Source organism: Equus asinus, chromosome 8 (assembly GCF_041296235.1).
Source record: "Equus asinus isolate D_3611 breed Donkey chromosome 8, EquAss-T2T_v2, whole genome shotgun sequence".
NCBI lineage: Eukaryota > Metazoa > Chordata > Mammalia > Perissodactyla > Equidae > Equus > Equus asinus.
This window is the reverse complement of record NC_091797.1, coordinates 75,822,265-75,835,389: the sequence shown is the minus strand read 5'-3', so window position 1 is coordinate 75,835,389 and position 13,125 is coordinate 75,822,265. Positions and strand designations below refer to the sequence as shown.

The following is a 13,125-nucleotide window of genomic DNA, read 5'->3' as shown; positions in this document are numbered from 1 at the left end:
GACTATCTCAGTAACCAGCTCCTGGCTCTCCCTGCCCTTGTCCCCGTCAGCCTGTTCTCCACTCAGTTGACAGCAGGGTCTTGTGACACTGAAATCAGATCTTGTCGTACCTGAGCCCAAAACAGTCCAATGGCTCCCATCGCAGCCAGGGTAAAAGTCAAAGTCCTTACAGTGGCCAACGGCATCCTGCACAATCGGGCCCCTGTGACTGACGTGACTTCATCTTCTACCCTACCCCCACTCACCCTGTTCCAGCTCTGCTGGCCTCTTTGCTATTCCTTACAACCAGGCACTTTCCAGCCTCAGGACCTTTGCATGGGCTGTTCCCTCTGCTGGGAGCACTGTTACCCTAGATATCTGCTCCCTCATCTCTTTCAAATCTCAAATGCCTCCCTCCCATAGAGATATGGTATTATTATTCTTCCCATTTTACAGATGAGAAAACTGAAGCTCAGAGAGGTTAAGTCACTTGCCCAAGTTTATGTAGTTGGGTTGCCATGAAATCCATATTAAAGAATCTCAATTTAGGGGGCCGGCCCCACGGCTGAGTGGTTGAGTTCGCGCGCTCTGCTTTCGCAGCCCAGGGTTTCGCCAGTTTGAATCCTAGGCGCGGACATGGCACCGCTCACCAAGCCATGCTGAGGCGGCATCCCACATGCCACAACTAGAAGGACCCACAACTAAAAATACACAACTCTGTACCGGGAGGCTTTGGGGAGAAAAAGGAAAAATAAAATCTTAAAAAATAAAAAAAAGAATCTCAATTTAATAGGAGATACTCAAACCTAAAACTGACCTTTCTTCCCAATCTGCAGTTTTTCTTTCAGATTATGAGATGTTAGTAAAAGCTGGGCCCTACTGGATGCTTGTTGATTGAAAAACAATTATTAATAATCACAGCACCTAACTTTCATGAAAAACTGATTTCTGCTGGGCACCGTGCTTCATCTCACTTAATTCTCACAAGAGCCCAAGGAAGTGCCCATTTCAGGATGAGAAACTGGAGCTTGGCTGGGATCAGTAAACTTGCGTGAAGTATCAGTGACGTCGGGGGCCTGAGCCCAAGTCGGAGGCAGCAACTTCGACCCAGCAGAAGCTGCCCAGGTGTGTTTCAGGACATCTGCATTCTCTGAGCGCGCCCTGGCTGACAGCAGGGCCCTGGCAGGAAGCGAGGTCGTGGGGCACCATCTGCCCACACAGGCAGGACAGTCATCTGTTCGCTCATTCATTCGTTCACTCGTCCCGTGAGCCTCCCTCTGTGCCAGGTATCGGGGAGCAGGGAGAGTGGGACTCGGCCCCCACCTCTGAGGGGCTCAGCCTGGTAGTGCAGGCAGGAGGGTGGACGCGTGCTTTTCACGTCACCAACACTGTAACTGAGGTGCAAAGGGCCGCTGTCGGTGGAATCCAAGGAGGCTTCCCTGAGGAGGGGACATCTGGGCCTTGAAGCATGAGTAGGAGAACTAGCTGGTTAAACAGAAAGGATCACCCCAATATTCACAGCCACCAAAAGTTATCGGGAGCTCTCTATGTGCCAGGACTGTCCGGGTGTCTTCCTTGTCTTAACTCACTGAGCTTCAGAGCCCCAACATGATGGGTCACATTATTATGTCCATTTTACGGCTGAGGAGCCTGAGACTTTGAAAGGTTAAGCAACTTGCCTAAAATCACACAGCGGTTAAGGGGCCAGGACTGAGAGGGCAGAAGGTGGACAGTCAGAGAAAGGGGCTGCGGAACTGGAGCCAGTTCTGGGCTTCGCCTGTCCTCTTCGAGAACACTCTGGCTTTGTGGCCACTCCCAGACTCTGTCCCCGTGAGTGAAACATGGAACCACTCGTGATCGCTGACACTCCCGAGTACTCACCTGTTGCACTAAGCTCTGCACATGCCTGTCTCCCACCTACTTTATTCAAGCTTCACAACCTCATGGCGTAAGGATACTACCAATCCCAGTCTCACAGACAAGGAAGTGAGGCTCTGGAAGGTTCGAGAACCTGCCCACGGTCACACAGCCAGGGAGGAAGCAGGATGGGATTTCCACCTAGGCCTTGTTGCCCCAGCTCCCGTGGAGTGTCCACCCTGCAATGCTGCCATCCTACCCTCGGTGCTGGAGTGGTGCTTTCGACCTGCCTGGACCAGACCCATAGTGACAAATACATTTTACGTCACAAACCAGGTCCCACTTAACACACAGGCGCACGTAACTCCAAGTTTCACAAAACTATACTTCATCTTTCCACAGACAATGTACTCTGATGGGCTCTAATTTCTTCTGCTTCATTACAAAAAATGCTTTGACCCAGCAATCCCACTTCCGGGAATTATCCTACAGATATACCCACATGCATATGAAATGTATTTATTGTAAGAAAAAGACTCAAACTAACCCATGAGTCCAACAACAGAAGACTGACTAAATAATCTATGGAACCAGACGAGGATGCTCACTTTCCCACTCTTATCTAACATCGTATCAGAGGTCGTAGCCAGAGCAATCAGGCAAGAAAAAGAAATAAAAGTGATCTAAATTGGAAAGGAAAAAGAGAAACTGTCGCTATTTGCAGTTGACATGATTTTCTATATAGAAAACCCTAAAGAATCCACTAAAAAACTTTTAGAAATATAAATGAATACAGTAAAATTGCAGGATACAAAATCAACATACAAAAATCAGCCGCATTTCTATACACTAACAATGAAGCAGCAGAAAGAGAAATTAAGAATACAATCCCATTTACAATTGCAACAAAAAGAATAAAATACCTAGGAATAAACTTAACCAAAGAGGTGAAAGATCTGTACACTGAAAACTGTCAGTTGGACTAAATTAAAAAAGACACAAAGAAATGGAAAGATATTCCACGCTCATGGATTAGAAGAATTAACATAGTTAAGATATCCCTATTTTCTAAAGCAATCTATGGAGTCAATGCAATCCCTTTCAAACTTCCAACAACATTTTTCACAGATATAGAACACAGAATCCTAAAATTTATATGGAACAATAAAAGACCCCAAATAGCCAAAGGAATCCTGAGAAAAAAGAACAAAGCTGGAGGTATCACGCTCCCTGATTTCAAAACATACTACAAAGCTATAGTAATCAAAACAGCATGGTACTGGCACAAAAACAGACACACAGATCAATGGAACAGAACTGAGAGCCCAGAAATAAACCCACACATCTACGGACAGCTAATATTCGACAAGGGAGCCAAGAACAATGGAGAAAGGAAAGTCTCTTCAACAAACGGTTTTGGGAAAACTGGACAGCCACATGCAAAACAATGAGAGTAGACCATTATCCTACACCATTACACAAAAATTAACACAAAATGGATTAAAGGCTTGAACGTAAGACCTGAAACCATGAAACGTCTAGAAGAAAACATAGGCAGTATGCTCTTCAACATCGGTCTTAGCAGCATATTTTCAGGTACCATGTCTGACCAGGCAAGGGAAACAGTAGAAAAAATAAACAAATGGGACTACATCAAACTAAAAAGCTTCTGCACAACAAAAGAAACCATCAACAAAACGAAAAGACAACCTAACAAATGGGAGAAGATATTTGCAAACCATATATCTGAGAAGGGGTTAATATCCAAAATATATAAAGAACTCATACATCTCAACAACCAAAAAAACTACAACCTAACTACAAAATGGGCCAAAGATCTGAACAGACATTTCTCCAAAGAAGATATACAGATGGCCAACAGGCACATGAAAAGATGCTCAACATCACTAAGTATTAGGGAAATGCAAATCAAAACTACAATGAGATATCATCTCACTCCAGTCAGAATGGCTATAATTAACAAGACAGGAAACAACAAGTTTTGGAGAGGATGTGGCGAGAAGGGAACCCTCGTACACTGCTGGGGGGAGTGGAAACTGGCGCAGCCACTGTGGAAAGCAGTATGGAGACTCCCCAAAAAATTAAGAATAGAACTACTATATGATCCAGCTATTCCACTGCTGGGTATTTATCCAAAGAACTTGAAAACACAAATGCATAAACATACATGCACCCCTATGTTCTTCACAGCATTATTCACAATAGCCAAGACTTAGAAGCAACCTAGGTGCCCATCAAGGGACAAATGGATTAAGAAGATGTGGTATATATACACAATGGAATACTACTCAGCCATAAGAAATGATGACATCCAGCCATTTGTGACAACATGGATGGACCTTGAGGGTATTATGCTGAGTGAAATAAGTCAGAGGGAGAAAGTCAAATACCGTCTGATCTCACTCATAAGGAGAAGAGCCATCACAGAGACAGAGATTGGACTGGTGGTTACCAGAGGGGAAGGGGGGAGGGGGGAGGGTGAAAGGGGTCATTAGGCACCTGTGTGTGGTGATGGATTGGAATTAGTCTTTGGGTGGTGAACATGATGTAATCTACGTAGAAATCGAAATATAATGATATACACCCAAAATTTATGTAATCTTATAAGCCAATGTTACCGCAATAAAAAACCAATAAATAAATAAAGTACTGCACAGTTAGTACACACACAATCAATCTATGGAATATCATGCAGCCCAAGAAAAGAATGAGGTACCGCATGGGAAAATTCCAGAATATATAGTTAAGTGAAAAAAGCAGGACCCTAAATAAAGTGTATGAGGTGGGGAGAGTAACGTGTTCATATGTGCATGTAGCTGTTACCAGGAAACACTGGAAACACATACAAGAAATGAATAAACGTGGTTTCCTGCCCGCTTGGAAGTTTCTGGAACCTTTTCCTGTAGTTGGCTCTGGGCAGGGGGATCAGGGTAGCTAGGGGCAGAATTAAAAGTGAAACTCTCAATGTTTACCTTTTCATAGCAACTTGATGTTTGAACCATGTAGGTAAAATGTTAAAAATTTCAGAGGAAAGAACAGGGGGTTATATCCGCTACACTGATTTCCTGGGTGCCCACCAGGCCCTGTGGGTCCTCACTTACCCAGAGCTGCCACGATGAGGAAGAAGGAAGCTGCCATGAGGAAGGCCACGTCGGGCTTGGTGTAGGACAGCAGCTTCTGCAGCGTGGCCCCCGATGCCTGCTCAGGTGGCGACTGGTCCTCCGCAGGGAAGCCCTCGGCCTCGGCCTCAGCACCTGTCCCTGGCTCCAGGGCCTTGGCGTCTGGTTGCACCGTGGACAGCAGCCACCAGAGCAGGAAGGAGGCAGCGAGTGAGATGTAAGTCCACACAAAGAGGGCCCAGAACCACGGGTCCCGGACGGGCTTGCGCACCTCGGAGAAGAGCAGCAGCTTCACCATGGTGTAGATGCCCGCGAAGAGGCACACGAGGGCAATGACCGTCCAGGAAGCCCGCAGCCGCCGGGGCCCCAGGGCGCTGTTCTTGGCCACGCCGATGGTGGCCCCCAGCAGCAGGCAGCTGCGGTACAGGCAGGCCGCCCAGAGGTCCAGCACCGAGTCAAAGATGTTGAAGTGGCGGATGTCCTCCAGCAGGCTGCGGTCCACGTGGCTGAGGACGTAGATGGCTGTGGTCATGCCAATGTCCAAGCTCATGAAGGCCAGGGTCACCACCACCGCCTTCCACAGCTGCATCCTGCTGGCTGGCAGTGGGCAGGCGCCAATGGGCAGGCTCTGGCTCACGGGGGCAAGGCCATTGTTTGCGGGGTGAGGTCAGACCTGTGGGGGCGACAGGGCAAGGGGTTCAGGTTTGCTACTTGCTGGCTGTGGAACCTCAAGCAAGTCACCTGACAGCCGTGAGCGTCAGTTTCCTCATCTGTAAAATGGCACCGCCAAGAGTACTGATTTCATAGGGGTGCTGTGAAGACTCCATTCATCCAAGGAATCTCCACTGAGCGCCTGCTGGGGGCCAGACTGTTCTTTGTGTTGGGGATTTAACAATGAGCAAAAGGAACAAAGACCCCTGCTCTTGCGAAGCTGACACACTGGTGTCAGAGACAGATGATAAACATAAGTAAATGATATAGTATGTTAGGAGGTAAGGGGTGGGGGAAAAAAGAGTGCGGTGTAGAGGATGGGGGCAATGGGGGGGTGAGGGCAATTTTATTTTTTAATTTGTATTTATTTATTTTTACGGAAGTAGAGTTGACATAGGATATTGCATTAGTTTCAGGTGGACAACATAGTGATTTGACATTTATTTACATTACAGAATGATCACTCTGATAAGACTAGTTGCCATCTGCCATCACACAAAGTTACTACGATATTGTCGACTATCTTCCCTATGCGGTAGGTGACAGCCCCACGACTTACTTATGACTGGATGTTTGCACCTCTTATCTCCTCCACCTGTTTTACCCTTCCCCCTACACCCCTCCCTTCTGACAACCACTAATTTGTTCTCTGTAGCTATGAGTCAGTCTAAGGGCAATTTTAAATAGGGGGGCCACGGAAGACCTTGCAGTGAAGGCCACACTTGGGCCAGACTGAAAGAGGTGAGGGAGTCTGCCATGTGGATATCTGGGGGAAAAGCATTTTGGACGAGTGGAAGAGACAGTGCCAGAGACCTGAGGTAGGAGTGTGCCGACGTGCTTGAGGGAGGCAAGGAGGCCCCAAGAGGTCGGCGGGGGGCAGGGGTCTGGAGGACTTCGCCGGTGAAGCTGAGATAAGCAAAGTGTGCAATAAATGGTCGCTGTTTTTACTGCTACTGCTGCTACAATTACTACTAATTTCTCTGAACCTGTTTCCTCACTTGTAAAACGTCAGCGTGAGGTTTAGCACGTGAACATCAGTTCTGGCACAGTGCCTCGTACATAATAATTACTGCTGATTGTTACCCCCATATACAGTGGGTGCTTAATAAATGTTTGTTCACTTCTGTCTCCCCAAGTAAACCTTTGTACTCTTAGATAAAGAGGGGACTGCAGGCTCTAGAGTGATTCAGGGACTTTCACATCTGCCTGGAAGTTTCCAGAATCTTTTCCTGTAGCCCAGGTTGGCCCTCACCCCCAGCCCTAGGGCCTTTTGGTTTTCTGGAGCCTAATGTCTGCTTTGTCCAAAGCGTCCCCCACATGGGGCTCCTCGGGACTCAGCCGGGGCCTGGGAGACCCCAGGAGCTGCAGGGCCACCATGGGATGTGGGCCTGGTGGCCTGAGTTTGGGAGTGGGGCTTGTCCAGGGCAGAAGTGGGACCGAGCTAGGGCATGCCTCCAAGTGCTACCTCTTGTCTTCATTCTGTCCCTTTCTCTCTTGGGGTCTTTTTTGTCCCACCTGGAAAATGGGCAAAGCTCTGGAGTCCCCAAGTGGAGGGTGGAGGCATGGAACAACAGGAGTGGTGACTCTGAGTAGTGCAGGAAGGGGGGCCAGCCCGAGACACCCTCTCCCGCACAGCTCTGGTGCTAAAACCAAGGTGATGGACCTCATGTTCTGGAGTGATAGAAACCCCACACAACCCCATGAGGCTGGTTCCACATTCCTATCTACATTCGGGGAAACTGAGGCACAGAGGGGGAAAAGCACATGCCATATCACCCCGCTAACAAAGGCCCAAGCCAGGACTCGAGCCAGTCTGTGAGGGATCCCAGCACCTGCCTCTCACCCTCTGTACCGCATGCCTGTATGTACACACACCAGGTGCCCAAGAACTACAAGCTACAAGTTACACAGCACAGCCCTTCCTCTGAGCCCGCCCGTTATATGCCCGTGAGCTTTATATGTGTTCACTTATTTAATCCTCACAACAACTTTGTGAGATTTGCACTATCTTCATCCCCATTTAGCAGATGGAGAAACTGAGGCTCAGAGAAGTTAATAACTTGCCCCAAATCCTGAAGCTCGTGAGCAGCAGAGCTGAGATTTGAACTCAGAGCTGTCTGGCTCCAGAATCTAGGCTCCAACTGCTAAGCTAAGACACCTGTCAATACAACAAGAGCAAACAGGGAGCATTCAGCTAAGGAAAAGAGAGTCTACAGTCATGTGCCATACAAGGACGCTGTGGTCAAGGACAGAGCATGTACCACGGTGGTCCCAGAAGACCAGTGCCATAGAGCCTAGGTGTGTGGTAGGCTGTGCCATCTAGGTGTGTGTAAGCACACGCGATGATGTTTGCATAACGACAACATCGCCTAGTGACGCATTTCTGAGAACTCAGCTCTTTGTAAGCGATGCATGATGCTTAAGCCCCCAGAAGCCAAGAAGCAGAGCAGATGACCATGATCACAGTGACACTGACAGCAACAACAGTAAAACCAGCTGACACTTATTGATGTTAAGGTGTGCCTGACACTGTTCTGGTGATTTATATGCATTCATACTCAAGAGTCCTATGAGGTAGGTTCTATTATTATACCCATTTTACAGTTGAGAAAGTTGAGGCACAGAGAGGTTAAGTGGCCTGCCCCAGGTCACATAGCTACCAAGTGGCAGAGCTGGGATGTGAACCCAGGCTGTCGGGTTCCAAAGTCTATGCTCTTAACTCCAAAGTCCTAATCCTTCAAAACCAGCCTCTCCAGGGGTAGTCAAGCCCCCTAATGACACTCAGAAGGGGTCTGATATGCAGAGAGGACTGAGAGGTATGACGGTCCCCAAGCCTGGGCTTTGCCCTCACCCCAGCACTTCCAGGCAGACTCAAGTCTGTCCCAGAGAAGATGGCTGCCTTGTCAGCAGCTGCCCCTCCCGTGAGTGGGATCAAGGGCGGGGGAGGGAGCGGGGCCGGGATGGGAGGACAGACACCCCTTGCCCAAGCCCTTGCTGCATTCCCAGCCTCAGCAGGGCTGCCAGCGCAGGGCTCCTGTCTGCTGCAATGCAGAAGCCTCGAGGAGCCAGTGAGTGGGTGAGCGCGAGTCGGAGCCCAGAGAGGGATGCTCTTGGCCTGGTGCCACACCAGGCCTCCTGGCCAAGTGACTGCTGGCTGCCCAGGCCCTGCCAGCCACCTTGGCTGCTGCTCACCTCTTGGTGAGCACGAGGAGTTCCTCAGTCCCCAGAAAGGAGCTGGCGTTCAGAAATGGGACAGAAGGCAGATCTGCCAGAGACCAGCCCAGGGGCTTGGCTGCCTCTCCCGTCCCCCACCCACCCTCCAGTCACTGAGGGAGCTCCTTCCTGACTCCCCTCTGCTCCGCTCAGGTAATGTCAACCCCATTTGACAGCCATTCCCCGCACCCCCCCTCCTGGAGCCCCAGATGTTTATCTTTACTGGAATAAACAAAATTTCGCATACCAGCATGACAGTCTGTCTGAACCATGTTTTACAGAAGGGGAAACTGAGTTCCAGAGAGGGAGGGGGCAAGGCTTGTCTAGGGTCACCTGGTGAGCTGGGGGCTGAGCAGCAATAGCACCAGGGTCCCCCAGCTCCCCAGTGCTGAGTCCTCCTACTCCAGGTCTGATGGAGCAGAATGCAACTCGGGTCGGGTTACAGCCCTTGGTGGGGACAGGCTCCTCTGTTATTTTTAAAGTTACTGAGTAGGAGGATGAAGAAGACAAGACCACCAGCCAAGACTGTGAGGAGGAGAGAATGGGGACCACAGGGCTGCTTAGAGGAATGTCCCTGCCCTCCCTCTGACTCACCTGGAGGATGCAGCCGGGCTTGGCCAGGTGGAGCTGGAGGGCAAATTGTGGGCACATGGGTGACGTGTGTGGCTTGAGGGACAGGGACAAGGTTGTGGCCAGAGGCCAGAGCAGACACTGCCTGGGGCCTGATACGGCCCAGGAGGGCAGAGGCAACTCTCCTTGACCCCAAATGCTAAGGAATGGAACAGGATTAGCAAGTGGCCCCATCCCTACGAGGGATCCTGTCAAAGGCTTTTCTTCCCAGTAGAAAAAATGATGGTTGGGGCATCTCCAGCTGTCAGCTGCACAAAAGGAAAGGCTGGAACAGCCAGGAGATGATAAATAACAATCATCACTACAACCACAACAGCCACCGTTTACAAAGTGTTACTAAGTCCTGGACAAGGTGCTAAGAACCTGGCGCCTCCCATCTCTGTGGGTCCTCACGGCCACCCTGGGAGGTCCTCGCAGCTCTCATTCCTTCTCACAGATGGAGAAACGGAGGCTTGGGGAAGTTAAGCACATGCAGAGGATACGGGAAGGCAGGACTGAAACCCAACACTACACTGTCTGGGGTGCCCTTGCCCAGGCCATCTGGGGACCGCAAGAAAAGGGTCCTGAGGAACCTGGGCAGCCCAAGCAGCTCGGTTTCAATTCAACCCCTGACTTGATGGACTTTTCATCCCGCAGTGGTCACCACCCAGCAGGGAAAGGCCCATTCATTGCTCAGCAAACCCTGGCTGACTTAGGCTGGTTCTGTGGGATGGTGTCACCATGGGGTCTCCGGAGACAGGGCCAGGACTGGGCTGGGTCCACGCTGTTGGATCCTGACTCCCACCTTGCTGAGCCCACCACATCCCACACTGGGTCTGGCCCGCACTCTGGCACTCGGGAAAGTTGTCTCAGGTAACTGTGACTCTGGGCAGGCAAACTGGAGAGCTCGGCGGCCTTCTCACACCCTCCTCTTGTCACCTGGCACCTGCCCCATCGCAAGGAGGGGAATGGAGGCCAGCCTATCTGTGGGGGGTAGGACAGTGTGCAGACGGCCGGGAATCCTGTCAGACCAGCTTAAAGCTGTTTTAGTTAATGTCAGACCTGGGGAAGGAGCACCCTGTTTTAACAGAGTCCCAGAAATAAGGGAGGGGACCCTGCGAACCTACAGGCCTAACTGCCAGGATGGATGTGTGAACAGCACCAGCCCATGGGCCAGCTGGGCAGACTGAGGGGAAGGGGTTTGCCAGGCTCGGCAGGCCCCCAGTCTTCTGCCACAGCTAGGCGCTCAGGATCTGCGGGCAGGCCCCGCCGTGGGAAGACGCGCCAGTCTGATCCTGGGGAAAGGACCGCCGTCCCAGGATCCTCCCTAAAAGGCACCCCCACCATTTTCCAAGAGGCAGCGGCGCCTGAGGAGTTAAAATAAATGCAACATTCGCCCTGCGGGTGTGGAAAGGATGCTGCAGGGATAGGGGGCTGGGACCTGCCGCTGCGGGCGCCGATGTACAGGGGCGAGGGCCAGGAAGGCTCCCACCTTCAACGAGATGCCTACTCCACCCTCGGGACAGGGGGACACAGACGCCCCCGCCTGTGCCCGGCTTGGTACCCTTGCGTGGGAAGGACCTGAGGCGGGGGTCCCGGGCGCAGCGCTCTTACCTGTCACCTTACCTGGCCCCAGGTGAGCCGTGGGGAGGGGGCGCAGCGGGCTCGGGTCGTCACTGGAGACGCTCCCTGGAGACCGCGCCCGGCGCCGCGCTCGCTCCGCTCCTCCCGCCGCTCCCTCCTCCCCGCCCTCCGCCGGGGCTGCGCCGCGGCAAGGTCGGAGCGGAGCGGGGCCGGCGCCCAGGCCAGCTGACGGGCGGGGCGGGGCCTCCGGGGGGCGGGGCCTCCGGGGCGGGGCCAGAGCCAGCCCCGCCCACCTGCGGCCAGCCCCCGCCCCCATCTGCCCCGCGGTGCCCTCCCGCTCTGCGCTGCTGCCCTGGAGGCGGGCGGCCGGTCCTGAGCAGAGGGACGTGGGCTCACCTGCTGGGGGTGCCTACTCCTTCGCCGGCCTTTTCCTCTGGAGGGACAGCCTGCCCGCCCTGCAGGGCGGGGCTTATGATCCTCATTCACTCTGTCATTCTCTCAACAAATATTTGTCCAGCACCCACTATGTGCCGCGCACCATTCTAAGCGTCCGAGAGGCAGCGGTGAACAAGACAAGCTTGCGAACTTCTGGAGCTGACATTCCAGTGAGGGAGTCAGGCAATACAGAGAGTGACTAAGGAAATTGTATCTGTTGGAAGGGAGCACATTTTATACAGAACAAGAGAGCAGGATAGTGGGCACTGGGAGAGGGGAGGCAGCGATATGTACTGAGTGGGTGCTAGGTGCTCAGCACACAGCTGTATGTGAAAAAAAGAGAAAATTCTCATCCTCCCCCGGCGTGGGGAAGCCTGGCGTGGGGAAGACAGAAAATCAACAGGTAAAGACATAAGATAATCTCAGGCAGTGCTAAGTGCTGTATGGAAATAGAACCGGTTGAGACAACGGAAGGTGCCATGGGGCTACTTCATCTGGGAAGGGCTCTCTGAGAACGGTCAAAGGCGAACGGTGAGAAGGACAGGGCCACGGAGAGGTCTGGGGGAAGAGCATTCTAGGGGAGGGGACTGCAAGTTGAAAGGCTCTGAGGTGGCAACTCACCTGGCCATTGGAGGGACAGAAAGGGACCAGTGTGGCCTGAACCACACTGGGGAGAGCAGGTCAAGGCCCAGGGGGGCGGCCGGTGGGGCAAAACATCCCCCATCCCCTCCTTCAGTCAGAAGCTTCAAGCGCTCTCTGAATTTAAGACAGCCTCTGCTGCTTACATGAGCAGAGTTCAGAATTTAAAACGCACCTTTTTTTTTGACCCAGTATGAGTTTCTTCTATACATAGACTTGTGGAGAGAAGCAAAGATAATAGTCTGCAGATAGTTACTGAAGTACAAGTCTGGAAATAACCTAAATACCCTTCCATAGGGAACTGGCCAAATAATTACAGAACATTGCTCAACAGAATACCCTGTAGCAGGGAAAAAAAATCTATGTATCTGTGTATATACAAAAGTTATATAAAGGTATGGAATGACCTCCTAAATGCATTGAGTAAAAACATGGGACAGAAGAAGGTTGAAGTGTGTTACTGTCTGTGCAAAAACAAAAGCAAATATATGATTGTACTTGCAGGGGCTGGCCTGGTGGCATAGCGGTTAAGTTCGTGCTCTGCTTCAGCAGCCCAGGGTTCGAGGGTTTAGATCCTGGGTGCAGACATACATACTGCTCATCAAGCCATGCTGTGGCGGCAGCCCACATACAAAATAGAGGAAGATTGGCAACAGATGTTAGCTGAGGGCCAATCTTCCTCACCAAAAATAAATAAATAAATAAAAACTATATACACATATGATTGTACTTGCAGAGAATATCTTGGATGTATCCAAAAGTTAGACTGACTCAGAGCTGAGTCCACATCCAGGCTCTATCATGTTTGCTGTGTGAAAATAGCCAACACAACATTGAAGCAGAAAAACAAAGTCAGAGGTCTGACATTCGCTGACTTCAAGACTTAGTCTAAAGCTACAGTAATCAAGACAGTGTGGTACTGATTAAAGAACAGACACATAGATCAGGGGAACAGAAT

At 51.1% G+C, this 13,125-nt stretch overlaps 1 protein-coding gene across 4 annotated transcripts in view; it reads right to left on the bottom strand.

Annotated features, from left to right (window-relative positions):
• Positions 1–13,125, bottom strand: part of ABCB9 (ATP binding cassette subfamily B member 9) — a 34,771-nt gene that overhangs the window by 16,917 nt on the left and 4,729 nt on the right. The window contains exons 1-2 of one of the 4 annotated variants that reach the window (XM_014858764.3): positions 11,124–11,288; positions 4,959–5,649 (exon numbers count right to left, since the gene is read on the bottom strand). In XM_014858764.3, coding sequence (XP_014714250.1) covers positions 4,959–5,565 — 607 coding nt within the window. In that variant the 5' untranslated portion in view covers positions 5,566–5,649; positions 11,124–11,288. Of the gene's footprint in view, positions 1–4,958; positions 5,650–11,123; positions 11,289–13,125 lie in introns of those variants that run through there. The other 3 variants (XM_014858765.3, XM_070515934.1, XM_070515933.1) reach the window with 3 other exon arrangements.